This window comes from Aotus nancymaae, unplaced genomic scaffold (genome assembly GCF_030222135.1).
Source record: "Aotus nancymaae isolate 86718 unplaced genomic scaffold, 86718_ANA_hifiasm-v0.15.2.pri h1tg000043l, whole genome shotgun sequence".
Classification (NCBI taxonomy): Eukaryota; Metazoa; Chordata; class Mammalia; order Primates; family Aotidae; genus Aotus; species Aotus nancymaae.
Window position 1 is genome coordinate 16369940 of NW_026988457.1, and position 21581 is coordinate 16391520.

A 21581-nucleotide genomic window follows, 5' to 3' on the forward strand; every position below is an offset into this window, starting at 1 on the left:
TGTGTTACTGTAAATTAATTGCACATATCTTTCTTGTGTCTACAAGTATCACATCATATAAGCATACCACTATTTATTATACCAGCAGTTGGTAAAACATTTCTGAAAAGGACGGGGTAGCGAATATTTGAGGCCTAATGCGCCCTATGATGTCTGTCCTACAGTTCAAGTCTGTTGCTCAAGTGTGAAAGTAGCCAGAGATACTATGCAAACAAATGGATGTGGTTATGTTTCAATCAAACTTTCATATAATTTTCATGTGTCATAAAATATTCGTTTTTGAATTTTTTCAACCATTTAAAAATGTAAAAAACCATTCTTAGCCCACAGACTGCACAAAAACAGGTGGCAGAGCCTATTTGTCCTGCAGGCCATAGTTTGCCAACCTATGTCCTTGTTTTGTTCCCCAATTTAAAATAATATTATATTGGGCATTTGGAAAAACAAATCTGTGCCTGAATTTCCAATCAGTTCCTTGAAATAGATTCCTAATACATTTTTAGATGTGAACAACTAGGATATACGATGAGAATATATGATGCACTGGATGCATGCGGCTAAACTGATTTATTGAAATGTACGATGCTCAACAGCACTGTCCAGAAGTGTCTGTCTCACTGTAATCATGCCAGTTCTGACTATTAAACATATTTTAACTTTTGATAATTTGATAGATAAAAATTAATATCGTGTTTTACCATTCATTTCTCTGATTACTAGTGAGGTTGATCAATTTTTCACATTTATTGACCATGTTCATTTCCTCATTTGTGACTTATCTGTCATGGTCCATTTTCCCATGTGTTACTGAAATATTGTTTCTTTCTCTGATAAGTTCACATGAGTATTTTATATACTTGGCCTATTATTCCTTCTTACCCTTAGCAAATACTTGTTTTTTTCGAGACAGGGTCTCACTCTGTTACCTAGGCTGGAGTGCAGCGGCATGATCACAGTTTACTGCAGCCTTAACCACAAAGGCTTAAGTGGTCCTCCCACCTCAGCCTCCTAGGTAGCTGGGGACACCGGCATGTGCTACCACACCTGGCTAAGCATTTAAGTATTTGTAGAGATGGGGTCTTGCTATGTTGCCCAGGCTGGTCTGGAACTCCTAGGTTCAAGAATCCTCCTACCTCGGCCTCCCAAAGTGCTGGGACTACGTGTGTGAGCACCCAGCCAGCAAATACTTTCTTAATCTGTTGACCTTTTGATTTTGATATTTTCTGCTGTAGAGATAATCTTGAACTTCATACATTGATTATAGATTGACTATAGACATGAACTATAAATTGATGTACACTTATAAATCTATCAATTATTTCCATCTCGACTCCTCTTCCTCTGTTTTTGTAGATGGAAAGTAATTTTTTTGTCAAAGATTATTTGAATAATCAACCAAATGTTCTCCTCAATTTTATTATGCTTCTGTGTCTTACATTTAATTATTTCTATCATCTGGCATTCATTTGATGTATGGTATGAGGTGAGGCTCTAAACTGGTTTTCTACAAATTGCTTTTTCAAATTTGTTTTTCCAAATTCAATTTTCCCATCACCATTTACTATATAATCTACTTCTTCCTAAATGATCATTATTTTCTCTTATGTAAATATGGGGGTCTAAATATGGGTAAAAATGGGATCTAAGGTGGAGGTACTGACAAGGGGCATAACTGAGCCATCCCAATTATCTCCCCTTCCTTACCACAGCTCAAGACTATTTCAGCTATTGTCACTTAAGCATACATTTGAACATCTGTTAGTGTTAACATGTAAGCTAAAAGGCCACTCCACTTAATTACTCCAAGCTCTTACTTCTCAGAAGAAATTAAGGACACCTTGGGGGTATTTGTGTTAGGAAAGATATTCCCGGCATATTAATGAATAATATGTGACAGAAACCATGCACAGATAATTGGCATCAAGTTCACTAAGAGAAAAGAAACATCAGTGAATTTCAAAAATAGCTAAGAGTAAGTGTAAAGGACGCACACTATAGGAAAAAGTTGCTAGAACTCCATGTATCATCAGTCTCATGTTAGCTATAACTTTGCCCTTGTCCTTGGCCAAATGCATTAGCAGAGTCTTAACAGAAAACGTGCTCTGTGTGAACAGTACCTTTTTCTTCCCTGGTCACTTTCCTTGGGTACGTTATAAACACAGAAATCCTCAAAAGCATATCAGCAGGAAGAAGAAACAGCAGCAACCCTATCCGGACCAAATCTCAAATTAATTATATAGACCTGGATGTACAAACTACGGCCCCCCAGGCCAAATATGGCCCACAGCCAATTTTTGCAAATAAAATTGTATTGGAGCACAGCCATGCTCTTCCATTTACTTATTGTCTGTAATGGTTTTTGAGATGCAATGGGTGAGGTGAATAATTGCAACAGAGACCTTATGGCCTACAAAGCCAAAAAGATTTTTTCTTTTTTTTTGTTTTTTTTTTGAGACGAAGTTTCTCTCTTGTTACCCAGGCTGGAGTGCAATGGCGCGATCTCGGCTCACCGCAACCTCCGCCTCCTGGGTTCAATCAATTCTCCTGCCTCAGTCTCCCGAGTAGCTGGAATTACAGGCGTGAGCCACCGAGGCCGGAAGATTTTTTCTTTTTTTTTTTTTTTTTTGAGACCGTGTTTCGCTCTTGCTACCAAGGCTGGAGTGCAATGACGCGATCTCGGCTCACCGCAACCTCCGCCTCCTGGTTTCAGGCAATTCTCCTGCCTCAGCCTCCTGAGTAGCTGGGATTACAGGTACGCGCCACCATGCCCAGCTACTTTTTTGTATTTTTAGTACAGACGGGCTTTCACCATGTTGACCAGTTTGGTCTCGATCTCTTTCCTCGTGATCCACCCGCCTTAGCGTTCAAAAGTGCTGGGATTACAGGCGTGAGCCACTGCGCCTGGCAGATTTTTTTTTTTTTAATAAGACTGGGTTTCACCATGACGGCCAGGCTGATCTTTAACTATTGACCTCAGGTGATCCACCCACTTCGGCCTCCCAAAGTGCTAGGATTACTGGTGTGAGCCTCAGCCCCGGAAGTTTTTTTTTTTTTTTTTGAAACGGAGTTTCCCTCTTGGTACCCAGGCTGGAGTGCAACGGCGCGATCTCGGGTCACCGCCACTTCCACCTCCTGGGTTCAAGCAGTTCTCCTGCCTAAGTCTCCCAAGTAGCTGGAATTACTTGGGAGTAGCTGGAGCCACCACTCCCGAAAGTTTTTTTTTTTTTTTTTTTTTTTTTGAGACGGAGTTTCGCTCTTCTTACCCAGGCTGGAGTGCAATGGCGCGATCTCGGCTCACCGCAACCTCCGCTTCATGGGTTCAGGCCGTTCTCCGCCCTCAGCCTCCTGAGTAGCTGGGATTACAGGCACGCGCCACCATGCCCAGCTAATTTTTTGTATTTTTAGTAGAGACTGGCTTTCACCTTGTTGACCAGGATGGTCTCAATCTCTTGACCTCATGATCCACCCACCTCAGCCTCCCAAAGTGCTGGTATTACAGGCGTGAGCCACCGCACCCGGCGAAACCTCATCTTTAAAAAAAAAAAAAAAATTAAGTGGAAAGGGTGGCCCAAGCCTGTAATACAAGCACTTTGGAAGGCTGAGGAGGGCGGATCATGAGGGCAGAGGTTCGAGACTAGCCTGACCAACATAGTGAAACCCATTCTGTGTAAAAATAAAATAAAATACAATAAAATAAATTAATAAATTACCTGGGATGTGCTCGCTTCGGCAGCACATACACTAAGCTTGGAATGATACAGAGCAGATTAGCATGGCCCCTGCGCAAGGATGATATGCAAATTCCTGAGGCTTTCCATATTTTTTTTGTTTTTAAAAATCAAATAAACTTAAATTTAAAGTTAAAGTTAAAAAATAAATTAGCTGGGCACGGTGGTGGACACTTGTAAACCCAGCTACCTGGGAGGCTGAGGCAGGAGAATCGCTTGAACCAAGGAGGCAGAGGTTGCAATGAGCCAAGATCGCAGCATTGCACTCCACCCTGGGTGACAAGAGGGAAACTCTATCTCATGAAAAGGCGGGTGAGGGGGGATTTATCTAGCACCTCGTTTTTTATAAGTGTGGACACTGAACTCTCTGATTTCTTTTCTTTTTTTTTTTTTTTTTTTTTGTTTTTTTTTTTGGAGAAGGACTTTCGCTCTTGTTACCCAGGCTGGAGTGCAACGGCGCGATGTCGGCTCACGGCAACCTCCGCCTCCTGGGTTCAAGTAATTCTCTTACCTCAGCCTGAGGTGTAGCTGGAATTACAGGTGTCAGCCACCGCGCCCGGAAGATATTTTTAATTTTTTTTTTTGAAATGGAGTTTTGCTATTGTCACCCAGGCTGGAGTGCAATGGCACGATCTCGGCTCACCGCAACGTCCGCCTCCTGGGTTCAGGCAATTCTCCTGCCTCAGCCTCCTGAGTAGCTGGGATTACAGGCACGCACCACCATGCCCAGCTAATTTTTTTGTATTTTTTTTTTTTTAGTAGAGACGGGGTTTCACCATGTTGACCAGGATGGTCTCGATCTCTTGACCTCGTGATCCACCCGCCTCGGCCTCCCAAAGTGCTGGGATTACAGGCGTGAGCCACCGCGCCTGGCAGTTTTTTTTTTTTTTTAATAAGATGGGGTTTCAACATGACAGCCAGGCTGATCTTTAACTATTGACCTTAGGTGATCCACCCACTTCGGCCTCCCAAAGTTTCAGGATTACTGGCGTGAGCCACAGCGCTGGAAGATTTTTTTTTTTTTTTTTTTTTTTTTTTTTTTTGAGACGGAGTTTCGCTCTTGTTACCCAGGCTGGAGAGCAATGGCGCGATCTCGGCTCACCGCAACGTCCGCCTCCTGTGTTCAGGCAATTCTCCTGCCTCAGCGTCCTGAGTAGCTGGGATTACAGGCACGCGCCACCATGCCCAGCTAATTTTTTGCATTTTTAGTAGAGACGGGGGTTTCACCATGTTGATCAGGATGTTCTAGATCTCTTAACCTCGTGATCCATCCCCCTCAGCCTCTAAAAGTGCTGGGATTACAGGCGTGAGCCATCGCGCCCGGAAGATTTTTTTTTTTTTTTTTTTTTTTTTTTTTTTGGCACGGAGTTTCGCTCTTGATACCGAAACTGAAGTGCAATGGCGCAATCTCGGCTCACCGCAACCTCCACCACCTTCGTTCAAGAAATTCTCCTGCAATTTTTTTTTTTTTTTTGAGATGGATTTTCGCTCGTTACCCAGGCTGGAGTGCAATGGCGCGATCTCGGCTCACCACAACCTCCGCCTCCTGGGTTGAAGCAATTCGCCTGCCTCAGGCTTCCGAGTAGCTGGAATTACAAGTATGAGCCACCGCGCCCGGAAGATTTTTTTTTTTTTTTTTTTTTTTTTTTTAGTGAGACGGAATTTCGCTCTTGTTACCCAGGCTGGAGTGCAATGGCGCGATCTCGGCTCACCGCAACCTCCGCCTCCTGGGTTCAGGCAATTCTCCTGCCTCAGCCTCCTGAGTAGCTTGGATTACAGGCACGTGCCATGATGCCCAGCTAAGTTTTTGTATTTTTAGTAAAGACATTGTTTCACCATGTTGACCAGGATGTTCTGGATCTCTTGACCTTGTGATCCACCTCACTTAGCCTCCAAAAGTGCTGGGGTTACACTCCTCAGCTTGAGACTGGACATCTATCCCTGGGCCGTGAGGCAGGGCTGGCTTGTCTGGCCCATTTCCTGAGGTGGAGGGACAGCTCTGAGCTGCTGATAGCTGCAGGTGACATCGTCCCTTCTCAGCCAGTCCCCAGCCTGTACTTTAACTCTTTTCTACATTTCTACATTTCCCTTAGTGTCCTTAAGCTTTGGTTCAGGGTGAACAGTCCATTTGCTGACCTCAGTTTGTTCTGTTGACTCTTGGGGGTTGGAGCTGGAATGCAGCAGAGTGACTGTCAGACTGATCCATGAGAAGGCTGGCATAGCTTGGTGAAGCAGGGCTTCATAGAGACCGCTGGGCCTAGGAACTCGTGGAGGCTCTCGGGTGGGCCTCTTGTTAGCCACAAGTCTGTTTCTCCTCCAGAGTCCATGTATCTGTCAGCTAAAGGGGCGTTTCCTGCTGGAGGTAACTGACAGCTCCTTGGGGACCCTGGCCCCTGCCCGCAGCTTCCTGCCTTAGGAGCTGAGCCTGGTGCTCACCATCTGGCCCCTGCCTTGCAGTCTTTGTTTTGATTCAGGGGCTTTGAGTGTCTCTGGTGCTTCACATCTAGGTTTCTGTCTCACTCTGCTGGGCGCCAGCAAATCCCACAGCCATGTCCGTCTTTGGCTTGGACACCGCTGGTTGGAGCTGGTGGTGGCAGCTTTGCCTTCCCCTGCCTGAATTTGTTCTTAGGGGCTCTTGCCATGAAGCTGCATGGTGTGGACTGAGCTGCTGCCTCTGAGCTGCCTTTGTCTTAGCTTATACCCACCCACTTTCTCACACAGAACTGAAAAGCTCCATCATTGGCAAGAAGAAGCCAGCAGCAGCTAAGAAAGGGGTAGGTGGGGAGAGGGGTTAGGAGCTGGGTGCAGGCTACCTGGGTTTGCCCCTTGACCTTACCACTTACCGGCTATATGACTTTGGTAAAGGCACTGTGCTTCTCCGAATTGAAGATTGCTATCTTCAAGGGCTGCTGGGAGGGGCTGGTGAGATGGAGCACATCTAGTGCTTAACGGAGTACTTGGCACATACTTGGCCCTGTCAGCATTAATTGCTGTCCTCAGGCTTGGCCTCTGCCAGGGCTGTGTGAGCCACCCACGCCCAGCTCCAGCAGAGGACTGTTCTCTTGGACATGCTGGTTGGGCTTCTATTTTTTACCCTAAACTTTAAGAAGGGCCTTTTCCTGTGGGTGTGGCTAGAGTGCCTGAGCCTGGGAGGGATTGGAGGATAGCGAGATTGGCAAAGCACCTTACCTGATTGTCTTCCCAGCTGGGTGCCAGGAAAGGCCTGGGGGCCCAGAAGGTGAGCAGCCAGAGCTTCAACGAGATTGAACGGCAGGCCCAGGTAGCAGAGAAGCTCCGAGAGCAGCAGGCAGTCGATGCCAAGAAGCAGGCGGAGGAGTCCATGTAAGTGTTTGCTGCCGGAGCCTCAGGCTCATGTGGGGCTTGGGGGTGGGTAGGTTGGGCAGGTCAGGATGGGTGGTGGCCGCTGACACCTTTGTTCTCTCTAAGGGTCGCCTCCATGCATCTGGCCTATCAGGAGCTCCAGATTGATCGTAAGAAAGAGGAAAAGAAGCTACAGAATCTGGAAGGGAAGAAGCGAGAGCAGGCAGAGAGGCTGGGCATGGGCTTGGTATCTCGAAGGTAAGTCTCGGCTCCGGGTGTGGCAGGGAAGTACCATTGTTTTCTGGGAACCGTTGTGGGGCCTTCCCAGCATTATGGGATTCTAGGCTTATTGTTTCTCCAAGTCTGAGTAGATGACTTGGCTTATTGTCTTAAAGTACCTAATGCAGTGCTGGGCATAGTAGATATGTGCTCAGTAAGTTGAATGAGTTAATAGGTGTGTGAGTGAAACACAGGATCAGGTGTTATTTCAGTATCTTCCAGAGACTAGGGTGGTTTTTCTTTTTCTTTCTTTCTTTATTTTTCTAAAAACGAGGTTTCACCATGTTGGTCAGGCTGGTCTTGAACTCCCGACCTCAGGTGATCCGCCCACCTTGGCCTCCAAAGTGCTTGGATTACAGGCGTGAGCCACCACGCCTGGCCTAGGGTGGTTTTTCTTAAATGCACTTTGAATTGTGGGACGGTTTATTTTTCAAGACCTCCCTGAGAATTGCAGTGCATCTAGTATCATCCTTAATTCCTGTCTGGAGATGCCATTTGTGCTACCTGTAATACCCTAAAATATCCCCTCACATTTCAGATGCCCTCAGTGTGGGTGGAATCCTTCCTGTTTGAGAACCACTGGGTTTGCTGTGGTTTTCTCTTTCTTTTGAGACAAGTTCTTGCTCTGTTGCATAGGCTGGAGTGCAATGGTGTGATCTCGGCTCACTGCAACCTCTGCCTTCCTGGGCTCAGGTGATCCTTCTGCCTCAGCCTCCTGAATAGCTGGGACCACAGCCAGGAGCCACCATGCCCAGCTAATTTTTGTATTTTTTTGTAGAGACAGGGTTTTGCCATGTTGCCCAGCCCGGTCTTGAACTCCGGGCTTAAGTGATCTGCCTGCCTTGGCCTCCCAAAGTGCTGGGATTGCAGGTGTGAGCCACCATGCCTGGCTGCTATGGGTTTTTTTGTTTTTATTTTTGTTTTTGAGATGAAGTCAGGCTCTGTCACCCAGGCTGGAGAGCAATGGCATGATCTCGGCTCACTGCAACCTCCACCTCCCTGGTTCAAGCGACTCTCCTGCCTCAGCCTCCTGAGTAGCTAATTATAGGTGCCCACCACCACACCTGGCTAATTTTCGTATTTTTAGTAGAGACAGGGTTTCGCTATGTTGGCCAGGCTGGTTTTGAACTCCTGACTTCAAGTGATCTGCCTGCCTCGGCCTCCCAAAATGTTGGGATTACAGGCGTGAGCCACCGCACCTGGCTGAGCCAGTAGTATTTTATTTCCTTTTATTCTGTGTGCTGCTAGCATAATCCATAGTTAATCAGCAGAACTTTTTTTTTTTTTTTTTGAGACGAAGTCTTTGTCATCCAGGCCAGATTTCAGTGGTGCAATCTCGGCTCACTGCAGCTTCTGCTTCCCGGGTTCAAGAGATACTCCTGCCTCAGCCTCCCAAGTAGCTGTGATTACAGGCACGTGCCACCACGCCCAGCTAATTTTTATATTTTAGTAGAGATCGGATTTCACCATGTTGGCCAGGCTGGTCTCAAACTGCTAGCTTCAAATGATCTGCCCATCTTGGCCTCCCATAGTGCTGGGATTACAGGTGTGAGCTACTGCCCAGGCAAAGTATAAAATTTTAACTTGAAAGGATGTTGGGACTCCTTCCTTTTCCTGCTTCAGTCACATAGGGATGACTGGGTTGAGGGATGACTGGCTGGGTTAAGGGGTGACTGACTGGGTTGAGGGATGACTGGCTGGGTTAAGGGGTGACTGGGTTGAGGGATGACTGGGTTAAGGGGTGGTTGGGTTAAGGGGTGACTGACTGGGTTAAGGGGTGACTGGCTGGGTTAAGGGATGACTGGATTAAGGGGTGACTGGGTTAAGGGGTGACTGACTGAGTTAAGGGGTGCCTGGGTTAGGGGGTGACTGGCTGGGTTAAGGGGTAACTGGGTTAGGGGGTAACTGGCTGGGTTAAGGGGTGACTGGGTTAAGGGGTGACTGGCTGGGTTAAGGATGACTAACTGGGTTGAGGTATATGAACAGTTTTTCATCAGTGCAACAGAATTGTTTACTTAAACCCAGCTCACCCTATTTAAAGCCCTATTGCAAAATATTTATTCGTTGGGGTTCTTACAAAAAAAGTTATAGATATTTTTAAAGGAATTTATTTAAATCAAATTAATCCTTAAACTGTCCTTGCAGAGCCTGACAGAGGAGAGAGAGGCATCAACCCTAGACACTTTTTCTTTGAGAAACCAGACAGCAATTCTAGGTCTTAGTGCATAAGGCCAGCTTTGTGCTTTGAGGTGCCTTTTTTTTTTTTTTTAAATAGTAGGATGATGAAGAACTTATCCTTTGATGTAGTCATGGTCATTTTCCTGGTTCTGGGGCATTTTTCTGGGGCATTTTTTCCTTCTTTTCTTTGCTGTGTGCATCTGTCTAAGTGAAGGATGGGGTTTGTAGTGCACAAGGCAGGGAGTTGAGGACAGAGAACACTGGCATTGGGGGCACGTTATTAAAATTAAAACATGGGCCGGGCACGGTGGCTGATGCCTGTAATCCTAGTATTTTGGGAGGCCAAGGCGAGTGGATTGTCTGAGCTCAGGAGTTTGAGACCAGCCTGGGCAATGCAGCCAAACCCTGTCTCTACTGAAAAAACACAAAAAATTAGCTGAGTGGGGTAATGTGCACCTGTAGTCCCAGCTATTCAGGAGGCTGAAGCATGAGAACTGCTTGAACCTGGGAGGCAGTGGTTACAGTGAGCTGAGATCATGCCACTGGACTCCAGCCTGGGTGACAGAGTGAGAATCTATCTCAAAAAAAATAAGCAAATAAAATAAAATTATAACAGGCAAACTGTTATTGGCTAGGTAACTCCTATGTTGAATAAACAAAGCTGATATATAAAGAATTCTGAGGTGTGCTTCACAGGTCATCACACACAGCTTCTGGCCTTCTGCTGGGGTCTGGCCCAGCCCTGTGCTTGGGTAAGGACAGAAGGCTCTGGGTGATGCCCCGTGAAGGAGAACCCAGCAGCTGGGCGTTGTCTTTTGTGTGGTGATGCTAACGCTTATCCACTGGTCTCATGGCTGGCTCTGCTTTGCTGCACAGCTCTGTCTCTCACTCCGTGCTGTCTGAGATGCAGGTGATCGAGCAGGAAACCCCAGTGAGTGCAAAATCTTCTCGCTCGCAGCTGGACTTGTTTGATGATGTTGGTACTTTCGCCTCTGGACCCCCCAAGTAAGGCTGTTGTCGAGCTGTAAACTTGGCTGCTGTGTTCCTTGTCGGGCTTCTCTGAGCCTAACTCTACTGTCTCCCTAGGTACAAGGACAACCCCTTTTCCTTAGGAGAAAGCTTTGGTTCCCGCTGGGATACAGATGCTGCCTGGGGTGTGGACAGGGTAGAGAAGGAGCCAGAAGTGACAATCTCAAGCATCCAGCCTATTTCAGAATGGTAGAGTGGTCTTTTTTTTCTTTTTCCTTTTTTTTTTTTTAAAACAAGCTGAAGGTAGAGAAGTCTAAGGCAACACTGTCTAGTAGAACTTTCTGTGATGGTGGAAATGTTTCCTGTCTATCTGTGGTGTTCAGTATGGTAGTCACTACTGTGTGGCTGTGAGCCCTTAAAAGGTGGTTGGTGTAACTGAGGAACTGAATTTCTAACGTAATTTAATTTCTGATCAATGCAAATAGCCACATGTGGCTGGTGCCTGCCTCATTAGACACTGCAGCAGTCAGGGGTTTGGTTTGAGCTGTGCTTTGTCGTCACAGAGGGCCTGGCAGCTCTTTTGCTTGGGGTCCATTTCTCTGGCAGGAGGGGCCTGATTTTATGCTTCAGTCCTGACTTCCTTTCAAGGGTTTTATGTCTCCAGCCCTCTTCTTACTTATTTTTTAAAAACCCTACTCCATCTTAATCTGGGATCTGTTTAGTTGACAAATTATCTGCGAGTTACCTACTTATAAAAGGAGAACGTAACTACTTCACAGGGTCTCTGGAAATACCTGGCCCAGTGTCCACAAAGTCAGCGCTAGATGAGAGTGACCATCTCCCTTTTCACACCAGGATGCTTTTGAGAGTAAAGGGGGCAGTTTGCTAGTCATAGTTATGACGAGTGGTTTAAAGCCAGGCAGACCGACACATGCTCATTGTAGCACCAGGCAAGTCATCACTAGGCATAAGGTAGCGGCAGCTGTGTGGGCTCTTGAATGCTGGTGAAGCTGTAGTGCTGTGAGGCAGGAGCCTAGGCCACTGCAGACCGTGGTCCACCCCGCCTAGTGCAGGTTTCTATGCTCTCTGGGTCTTGGCCTCAGTGTGGAGAAGGGAGGCTTCTCACCAGGGGAGAGGGCCCAAGTCACAGAGCCACAGACAGAATGGGATCCGGTAACCCGTCTCCAAAAGGCCACTGGAGCTTCCTCTGATCTCTGTCCTCTGCCTCCCCTGATGGTAACGAGAGGGGCCTGAACTGTTCCCCATCTTCCCTTCAGGGCCACAAACCGGAGGGAGGTGGAGAGCCGGAGCACAGGCCTTGAGTCTAGTGAGGCGCGTCAGAAATTCGCAGGAGCCAAAGCCAGCTCATCTGACATGTTCTTTGGGCGGGAGGTGGATGCTGAGGTAGGTGGGGTTGTCTGCCCTGGGGCCGAGGCAGCGGGCAGAAGCATGAGCTTTCTCCCTGCCTCTGCTTTAGGCTTTATAGCACCAGGCCTGGCCTGTGTGAGTCCTTGGGTTCTCGGCCCCAAGATCCCCAGGCCTGGCCTTTTCCTTACCACAGTATGAGGCTAGGTCTCGGCTGCAGCAGCTCTCAGGCAGCAGTGCCATCAGCTCTTCAGACCTCTTTGGGGACATGGATGGAGCTCACGGAGCAGGTAGGGCCCCGGTGGGGTGGCAGGCACCAAACGAGGCCTGGGAGCAGAGTGGGAGAGCCCTCCTGTGACTGGGAAGAGCTTGCTGCTGGGCTTGGGGTCACCCTGCCCTTGCTTTTACAGGAAGTGTATCTCTGGGGAACGTGCTGCCTACAGTGGACATTGCCCAGTTTAAGCACGGTGTCAAGTCTGTGGCTGGGAAAATGGCTGTGCTGGCCAATGGTGTGATGAATTCCTTGCAGGTGAGGCTGGGGTGGGGCCTAATGAGGAGTGCTGGGAGGTTCACCCTTCGCCACCACATGGAGACATTACTACTGCTCAGCCCCTCTCAGCCTTAGAGCATTTTCGGAGGAGAGCAGTGGCTCACGCCTGTAATCCCAGCACCGGGAGGCTGAGATGGGTGGATCACCTGAGGTCAGGAATGCGAGACCAGCCTGACAACATGGGAAAATCCCATCTCTACTAAAAATACAAAATGAGCTGGGCGTGGTGGCGAGCACCTGAAATCGCAGCTACTCGGGAGGCTGAGGCAGAATTGCTTGAACCCGTAGGTGGAGGTTGCAGTGAGCCAAGATGAGACCACTGCACTCCAGCCTGGGCAACAAGAGTGAAACTCTGTCTCAAAAAAAAATAAGAGTCTAGAGAGAGGCATTTTCTTTTCTTGGAGGGCAGCTTCCTTCCTTTCAGCTCCACGCCAGGGCCAGGCCTCTCCAGGATGCTGCTGCGTCTGTCATGCTCTTCCCCAGCCTCGTTCTGTTCCACTCTTTCTCTTCCCTTCCCAGCTTCTCTGAGGTCAGGCAGGGCTTCTCCCTTGCTGGGTGCCTGAGTGGCCCCTGCCCCAGCTCTCACCGTGGACCTCCGCAGACTTGCCGTGGGTGCGTGCTGGGGCAGTGGTTTGCTGGGAAGCTGCTGGAATTTAGAGCCTCTGACGTTGTTTCATTCTCTTCCCTCACCCCCAGGATCGCTACGGTTCCTACTGATCCAAGCTCTGTGACTCAGGCGTACGGTGGTGACAGTAGCAAGAACTCCACAGATCCCAGGTCGTGGATGCTTGCCTTGTGAAAGCTGGGGAGGATTTGTTACTTTGTATGTGTGGTGTGTGCGTGGGGTAGCCTTTGAGGCCACCTGTGAGGGGAATGGTCAGTACCGGCCCTTGTCCTCTGCCTGTGGACTGAGCCCCTTCTTCCCCCCACACACAAACCGTGTGTTCGCCTCTTGTCCTTCTGTCCTGCCCCGACAGCTGCTGCTCACTTGTCCTGCCACACTGGGAGAGGGGTTCCCCCAGGATGGCTTATTCTGGGTCCAGCCTTTCCACAAGTAGGGAAAGTGGAAGGTAGAAGGTTTTGCTGGCTCTAGGGTTCTTCTAGCTCAAGGGCTTGGGCCTCCATCCTCCAGAACCGGGGGAGGCCTGGAAGGAGTTCACTGTAGACCCATCCTCTGGGGAAAGAGGCTGCGGACTTGTTGCTGCTGCTGTCAGTGGCCTCTTCTGGGTGCCAGGAGAGGGTGAGGGAGGGGAAGGACCTTTGTCTGGGCTTTACTAAGGGCTGGGAACTTTACCTGATACCTAAAGGTTTCATTCAGGATCAGATTGGAGGCCTGAGTGGTTTCCCGTCTCACCACCACTTTCTACAGTAAGCACTTGGAAGATGACTTCCAGGAGTCTCAGGGTCCTTCTGTACCATCTACTGTGGGCCACAGGACCCTCTGTGACATTCTGTGTCCCTTCTTCCCCTGGTTGGTGGCCACTGAGGGTCTGGTCTGCTGTGTGTCAACTCTGGATGCTGTGAGCTGATGCTGGCCAGGGAAGCAGATGGTGTGAGGGGCAGAGGCAGGCTCCTGGGGCTCAGCTCCTTCCTCTGCATCATTCTGGGCTTGGGGGCCTGGACAGCACCCGCCAGTGAGAGCTTGCGGGCCTCGCCCTCTGGGAGCTGAGCCATGCACTGTGCCATTCTTGGTGTCATCTTCCCCTGCTGCGCTGGCAGTCTCGGCCCAGCCCCCACCTTTGGGTTGTAGGTTGGGCTCCCAAGCAACATAGACCACTCTTCCCCCTTGCCCCACCCCCAAAGGGACATGACTTTCTTTCTGGACTGTTTGTATTGAAACGAAGTGGTGTCAAAATAAAGCCCCTGCAGGCCCTGGCTCCCTGTTGGTCTGAGTGAAGCAGTGTCATCTGGATCCTGCCTCCCTGCACAGGGCTGGCCCCTGGCCTCACTCTTGGGGCTCCCACTGGTAATGGTAGGGCATCAGTACCGAAGCTGAGGGCACTCTCTCCAGGGTCTCCTGCTTCTCTCTTCTCTGAAAGCCAAAGGCCCCTGGCTCCTTGGCTCTGTGCTGCCGTGAGGTCCGGCCTTAACCTCACCACCCTGTGGCATGCAGAGGAAAGAGCTGGCATTAGTTGGCCCTTTAACTCACTGGCTGGGGGCGGGCAAGCAACCTCAGCAGTCATACCCCTTGTCACAGCAGTAGGCTTGACTGGGGATGGGGTTCAGTGGAGCTTATTTAAGGCTGGGTATGATGGCTCATGCCTGTCATCCCAGCACTTTGGGGGGCAAGGCAGGTGGATCCCTTGAGGCCAGGAATTCAAAACCAGCCTGGCCAACATAGTGAAACCCTGTTTCTACTAAAAGTACAAAAATCAGCCAGGCATGGTGGCACACCCCTGTAATCCCAGCTACTTGGGAGGCTGAAGCATGAGAGTCGCTTGAACCTGGAAGGCGGAGGTTGCAGTGAGCCCAGATAATGCCACTGCACACCAGCCTGGGTGACAAAGTGAGACTCTCAAAAAAAAAAAAAAAAAAAGTATTTATGTACATACATAAACACAGACTTTAATGGGACCCTTTAAATTCAGGAAGAAAAGGTGTATATGTGTGTAAACCCTTAGCTTGGCCACTCCTTTCCCTCAGGGATTCTGAAACGTCTCTGCCACCTGAAGAGCTCTTACGGTAGTTACAGACCACTGGGCTGGGAAATGGATGATGATTAGAAAGGATGGGTAGAAGGAAACCTACAGTCTGAAATCCTAAGCCAGGGATTTGCAGAGTGCAGGTTTGGGACTCATACAGCTTTGTAATGTGCATTGTCAATAGGTTGATCAGTCTGAGGACACCAGGATTTGAGAACCGTCTCTTACGGGCTGTAGGTCACTGTGGGCCTAGAGAGCTCATCACACAGCCTGAGCTTTTTTTTTAAGAAAGGGTCTCATTCTGTCACTCAGGCTGGAGTGCAGTGGCTTGATCATGGCTCAGTGCAGCCTCAACCTCCTGGGGTCAAGTGATCCTCCCACCTCAGCCTCCCAAGTAACTGGGACTACAGGTGCAAGCTACCATGCCTTGGTACTTTTTTGTTTTGTAGAGATAGGGTCTCTGTATGTTGCCCAGGGTGAGCTTGAACTCCTAGGCTCAAGCAGTCGGCCCACCTTGGCCTCCCAAAGTGCTGGGATTACAGGCAATGAGCCACCACACCCTGGAGCTTCTTAGGGGCTGCAATGCTCATTCCTGGCCTCAGCCCTGCAGGGGTTTGGGAGGCAGTTGCTGTAATGATCCATTCTGGGTAGGGATGAGGCCAGGGCAATGTGTATGCCTACACATTGGTGACATCCCCCTTCAGAGGAGGCAGCCCTGTTCTGCTTGGGCCTCTGGGTGGGTTTGGCTTTCTGCCCTCCCCCGCCTGCCCCCAGACCTCAATCCAAAGAAGTTGAAGACCACTTGTCCTTACCTGCCTCCCGTCCTGGCTGGGATGTGTCTACCCCAGGCTTGTGTCTTTCACAGGTGCGTGCCACTGCCCTAACCCCAAGCAGGTGCTTGGCAAGTGTTGACTGAAACTCTGGCTCAAAGCCTGTGCAGTATTAACCCTTTGTGGCCACAGTTTTCAAAGTTATGGGAACCTGGCCTTGAACCCTCTGAACTTGTTTCCTAAAGGCCGTTCCAGCTGTGAGCACGTCTCCTCTGGAAGGCTGCTCTTGGGAGAAGCTAGGCCCCTCTGCCCATTATCTGAGGCAGGTCCCACGCCAGAGTGGGCCACTGGCCCCTACCTCCTAGTCCTGCCAGAAAAGCACCAAAAATCCAAACTCCCCCTTTCCCTTCTCCCCCTAGCCTGGGAGCTTTAGACTCACAACTTAGCAGACATGAGGGACTTCATTCATTTCACGTTTAGCTATTAGACACAAAGGGGACTTGAAGCAGTTTTTGCAAGTGAAATTGCCTTGCCCACCCTTCTCCGTCCTACCAAGGCTAGTGGCTGTTCTCCAGTAGAAGGCCACAGCAGCCATGTCCTCCTGGTACTTGTGTTGCAGGTGTCACCCTTGATGGTGCAAGGCCCTGCGTGGCTATGTGGGTTCTCCCCTTAATGGAGTGGCTGTAAAGAGATGAACCTTATCAGGGGACTGGCAGAGGCTGGCTCAGAAGAGACTGCTCTTAAGAGGATAGCAGGACTAACAGGCTATGGCCGAGTCCCCCTCCTAGTGAAAAGGTGGCTTCAGCACAGTCTGTCAGCCTAGGGCTTGAGTGGAGTTCACAGGCTGACAGGGCCAGGGAGAGCAGGCGGTTCACCTTCTGGGCCACTGGCTGGGCTGCTCATCAAAGCCCCTCTGGCTGGTCTTGGGGCTGTTATTCGCCTTGTCAGCAACAGAAGGCAGCACGGCAAAGTGCTGGAGAGGAGGCTGGGTGGGAGCAGGTACAGGGTGCTGTAGGCAGGACCCTTCAGACTCCTCAAGTCTCCGACTCATCTGTCTCTTCGGTGGAGCCATCACTCTCTCCGTCCACTTTTCGGGAATGATGGAGGGGTCTCCAGGGGGAGCCAACCCGGGGAGGGGTCTGGGAAGGTAGGCAACTGGCCTCTGGACTGGCTGTGACGGAGTTGACCAGGCTCGGGACCTGGGCCAGCCTGAAGAAGGGAAGAAGCCTGGAGGGCAGCGAGAGTCCTCCTGTCCAGAGAGCAGGACCTCCATGCTCACTCTAAAGACTACGGGAACCTCTGGGATGCAGCCCCCAAAAGACTCAGAGGGAGGGACATCTCAGGGCTTTGCTGGCTCCCACACCCTTCCCTGGCCAATGCAGGATGTTATAGACAAGTGCTCTTGGCCCCAGATGGGGCACAGACGGGTCCGACCCGTCTGGCCCCCCACAAGGGGGCAGCATCTTCCCACTTGACACTTAACAGCCGTTCCAGCTCCTCGTCCATGGCTGGGTCATGCATCAGATCCCCCTTGTCAGGCAAAGCTCCTAGGAGATCATTGGGAGCACAATAGTTAATCTGATGGCCCCTCAGCCAGGTGACAGATGCCACCAGGCCCTTCACCTTCAGGGCTGCCTGTCCTGCTGACCCTGGGAGGGCTGATCTAAAAATGTGAGAACTGCTAGAGGGGCCAAAGAACAGTCGCAGAGCAGGAAGGTCCTAGTTGCCGCTTAATACATTTATTGAATCCTAATGCCTACTTTCCCCTCCTGGGGCAGAGACCACAGCCAAGGAGACATCCCCAAACAAATATGATCCTCTTTTAAGGCCAGGTGGTGGTTGTGACCTGGTCCAACAATCAAGGTGACCCCACTTTGAAGACAGATGGTAAAAAAAAAAAAAAAAAATGCTGCCTCTGCTCCTACAAGGAGAATCTCAGGGGCAAGAGAAGGCTGGGTCAGGACCAGAATCACCCACCTGGCATAGGCTGGTTTCCAGTTTGACCAAAACTTCAGATGCCTCCTGGCCCCTCTTGCACTGTTTGTGTTTTTCAAACTACATCCTATGGGACCCTCACATCTGGGGGGGCGCCCTGGGGACTAAGGGAACAGGGCTGACCTTCTCCATGACTGGTCTCGACCAGTGGGTCTCTAGATTTCTATTTCATACGCTGCAGATGCGGGTGAGGCCCGAGATCACATGCTTCTTTCTGTCTCCCATTCCACCCAGCCATCCAACGTTAGTGCTCAGTAAAAGTGGCTAAATGAGGCCAGATGCGGCTCATGCCTGAAATCCCAGCACTTTGGGAGGCTAAGGCGGGTGGATCACCTGAGGTCAGGAGTTCAAGACCAGCCTGACCAACATGGAGAAACCCCATATTTAATAAAAAATACAAAAAATTAGCTGGGAGTGATGGTGGGCGCTTGTAATCCCAGCTACTTGGGAGGCTGAGGCAGGAGAATCACCTGAACCCAGGAGGTGGAGATTGCAGTGAGCCAAGATCACGCCATTGCACTCTAGTCTGGGTGACAAGAGAAAAACTACATCTCAAAAAAAAAAAAAAAAGTGGTTTAATGAGAGAGAGGGAGAGTACCTTTTTATTTTATTTTTTTTAAGACAGAGTCTTGCTTTGTCACCCAGGCTGGAGTGTGATTATGGCTCACTTGGCTCACTGCAGTCTTGACCTCCCAGGCACAAGTAATCTTCCCACCTCAGCCTCCTGAGTAGCTGAGACCAGTGGTATGTGCCACCACACCCAGCTAATTTTTCTTAAGAGATGGAGTTCTCCCTATATTGCCCAGACTGGTCATGAACTCTGGGGCTCAAGTGATTCTCTTCCTTAACCTTCCCAAAATGCTGGGATTATGGTGGAGCCACCATGTCTGGCTATTAGTGTCCTATTTATTTATTTGAGACAGAGTCTCGCTCTGTTGCCCAGGCTTGAGTGCAATGGCACAGTCTTGGCTCACTGCAACCTCTACCTCCTGGGTTCAAGTGATTCTCCTACCTCGGCCTCCCAAGTAGCTAGGACTATAGCCGCCTGCCACCACGCCAGACTAATTTTTGTATTTTTAGTAGAGACGGGGCTTCACCATATTGGTCAGACTGCTCTCGAACTCCTGACCTGGTGATCCACTCACCTTGGCCTCCTGAAGTGCTGAGATTACAGGCATGAGCCACGGTGCCTGGCCGTGTCCTTTTTATGTTTGTTTATTTAGAAATGGAGTTTCTCCCTTGTTGCCCAGGCTGGAGTACGACCTCGGGTCACCACAACCTCTGCCTCCCGGGTTCAAGTGATTCTCCTGCGTCAGCCTCCCAAGCAGCTGGGATTACAGACATGCGCCACCACGCCCAGCTAATTTGGTATTTTAGTAGAGATGGGTTTTCTCCATGTTGGTCAGGCTGGTCTCAAACTCCCGACCTCAGGTGATCTGCCCTCCTTGGCGTCCCAAAGTGCTGGGATTACAGGCATGAGCCACCGTGCCTGGACAGTGTCATTTTTTGAGATGGAGTCTCACACTGTCACCGAAGCTGGAGTGCAATGGCACAATCTTGGCTCATTCCAACCTCTGCCTCACAGATTCAAGCAATTCTCTTGCCTTAGCCTCCCAAGGAGCTGGTATTACAGGTGCCTGCCACCACGCCCAGCTAATTTTTTGTATTTTTAGTAGAGGAGATGGGATTTAACTATGTTGGCCAGGCTGGTCTGGAACTCCTGACCTTGAGATCTGCCCGCCTCAGCCTCCCAAAGTGCTAGGATTACAGGCGTGAGCCACCGCGGCTCACAGTGCCCTTTGTAAAGCCACCGCAGCTGGCAGTGTCCTTTTTAAAGGCCCTTAGAAAAAAGGGATGAGGTTATTCCAGGCTGTGACCCAGTTGCTAAATGGCTTTTCCTTCTCCTTCCTAGTGGCGGCTGTTGCTGGGAAGGAAGGGTGGTTGTAACTAGGAGTATGAAAGAGTATGGGGGACGGGCGCGGTGGCTCACGCCTATAATCCCAGCACTTTGGGAGGCCGAGGCGGGTGGATCACGAGGTCAAGAGATCGAGACCATCCTGGTCAACATGGTGAAACCCCGTCTCTACTAAAAATACAAAAAAATTAGCTGGGCGTGGTGGCGCACGCCTGTAGTCCCAGCTAGTCGGGAGGCTGAGGCAGGAGAATTGCTTGAACCCAGGAGGCAGAGATTGTGGTGAGCCGATATCGCACCACTGCACTCCAGCCTGGGTAACAAGAGCAAAACTCGGTCTCAAAAAAAAAAAAAGAAGAAAGAGTACGGGGACAGATCCCACCCGCCTCCCTCTTACTCTTGATTCCGGACTCTTTTGCCTCCTCTTTTTTCTTTTATGAGACAGAGTCTTGCTCTTGTCATCCAGGGTGGGGTGCAATGGTGCCATCTCCACTAACTGAAACTGCTGCCTCCCGGGCTCAAGCAATCCTCGTGCCTCAGCCTCCAGAGTAGCTGGGATTACAGGCAAGTGCCACCACGTCCGGCTAATTTTTGTATTTTTAGCAGCAGCGGGGTTTCACCATGTTGGCCAGGATGGTCTTGAACTCTTGACCTCAGGTTATCCGCCTGCCTCAGCCTCTCAAAGCACTGGGATTACAGGTGTGAGCCACTGCACCTGGCCTGTCTTTTGCCTCCTTTCTAGTCCTAGTCCAGCAGGTGATCTCGGCTACCCATCTCAGTTAGTTGAGGGCTCCCCAGACTTGTGCGTGCCTCAAGCACCAACTCAGAATAACAAGGCTGCGAGTGGCATGCAGTTCAGCCTGGTGGGGTTTGTGCTTGTGTATCCTACAGCGTCCCCTGGCTGACTGTATACTGTGTAAGATAAAAAATATAAAGCATCCAGCACAGTACTTAGCCTGCTGTGGTCGGCATTTAGTGAATGTTAACTTTCCTTCCCTTGATCCCATTCCCTTAACTGGCAAGAGGAAGGAGGATGCCATGTATCTTCTTTGAGACTCAGGCACCTGGGATCCCAAGCACAGCAGGAGGATCTCTCGAGTCACAAAAAAATAACCTCTTGCTGGGCGCAGTGGCTCCCAACTATAATCCCAGCACTTTGGGAAGCCAAGGTGAGGGGATCCCTTGAGCCCAGGGGTTTGAAACCAGCCTGGGCAACATGGCAAAACCCAGACTCTACAGAAAACACAAAAATTTTCCTGAATGGTGGCCCATGCCTGTAGTCCCAGCTACTAGGTAGGCTGAGGTGGGAGCATCACTGGAGCCCAGGAGGTCAAGGCTGCAGTAAGCTGAGATTGCACCATAGCACTCTAGCCTGGGCAACAAGGTGAGACTGTCTAAAAAACAAAAACAAAACTCCTTAAATTCTAGTAGAATGGAGGCTTGCTGGCTCTTCCCTTAGGATAGCAGTGGCTGTGGGAGGGGGAACAAGAGCGAAATTCCGTCTCGAGACCATCCTGGTCAACATGGTGAAACCCCGTCTCTACTAATACAAAAAAAAAATTAGCTGGGCATGGTGGCGCGTGCCTGTAATCCCAGCTACTCAGGAGGCTGAGGCAGGAGAATTGCCTGAACCCAGGAGGCGGAGGTTGCAGTGAGCCGAGATCGCGCCATTGCACTCCAGCCTGGGTAAACAAGAGCAAAACTCCGTCTCAAAAAAAAAAAAAAAAAAAAAAACCAAAATCAAGTGGGCGCGGTAGCTCACGCCTGTAATTCCAGCTACTCGGGAGGCTGAGGCAGGAGAATTGATTGAACCCAGGAGGCGGAGGTTGCGGTGAGCCCAGATCGCGCCATTGCACTCCAGAGTGGGTAACA

General features: G+C 49.9%; 1 protein-coding gene and 1 non-coding gene across 2 annotated transcripts; both read left to right on the forward strand.

The window, feature by feature from the left end:
• Positions 1 to 1478: 1478 nt before the first annotated feature.
• LOC105710586 (ADP-ribosylation factor GTPase-activating protein 2) lies at positions 1479 to 13107 on the forward strand. The gene is made up of 11 exons (XM_064361783.1): positions 1479 to 1483; positions 6026 to 6090; positions 6450 to 6502; positions 6934 to 7070; positions 7176 to 7307; positions 10383 to 10511; positions 10593 to 10724; positions 11753 to 11879; positions 12037 to 12130; positions 12251 to 12369; positions 13087 to 13107. The coding sequence occupies exons 1-11, from the start codon at positions 1479 to 1481 to the stop codon at positions 13105 to 13107; spliced, it is 1014 nt and encodes a 337-aa protein (XP_064217853.1).
• Positions 3718 to 3824, forward strand: LOC135268817 (U6 spliceosomal RNA). Its single transcript, XR_010337154.1, has one exon. It is a non-coding gene; the product is annotated as a U6 spliceosomal RNA (small nuclear RNA).
• Positions 13108 to 21581: the final 8474 nt, after the last annotated feature.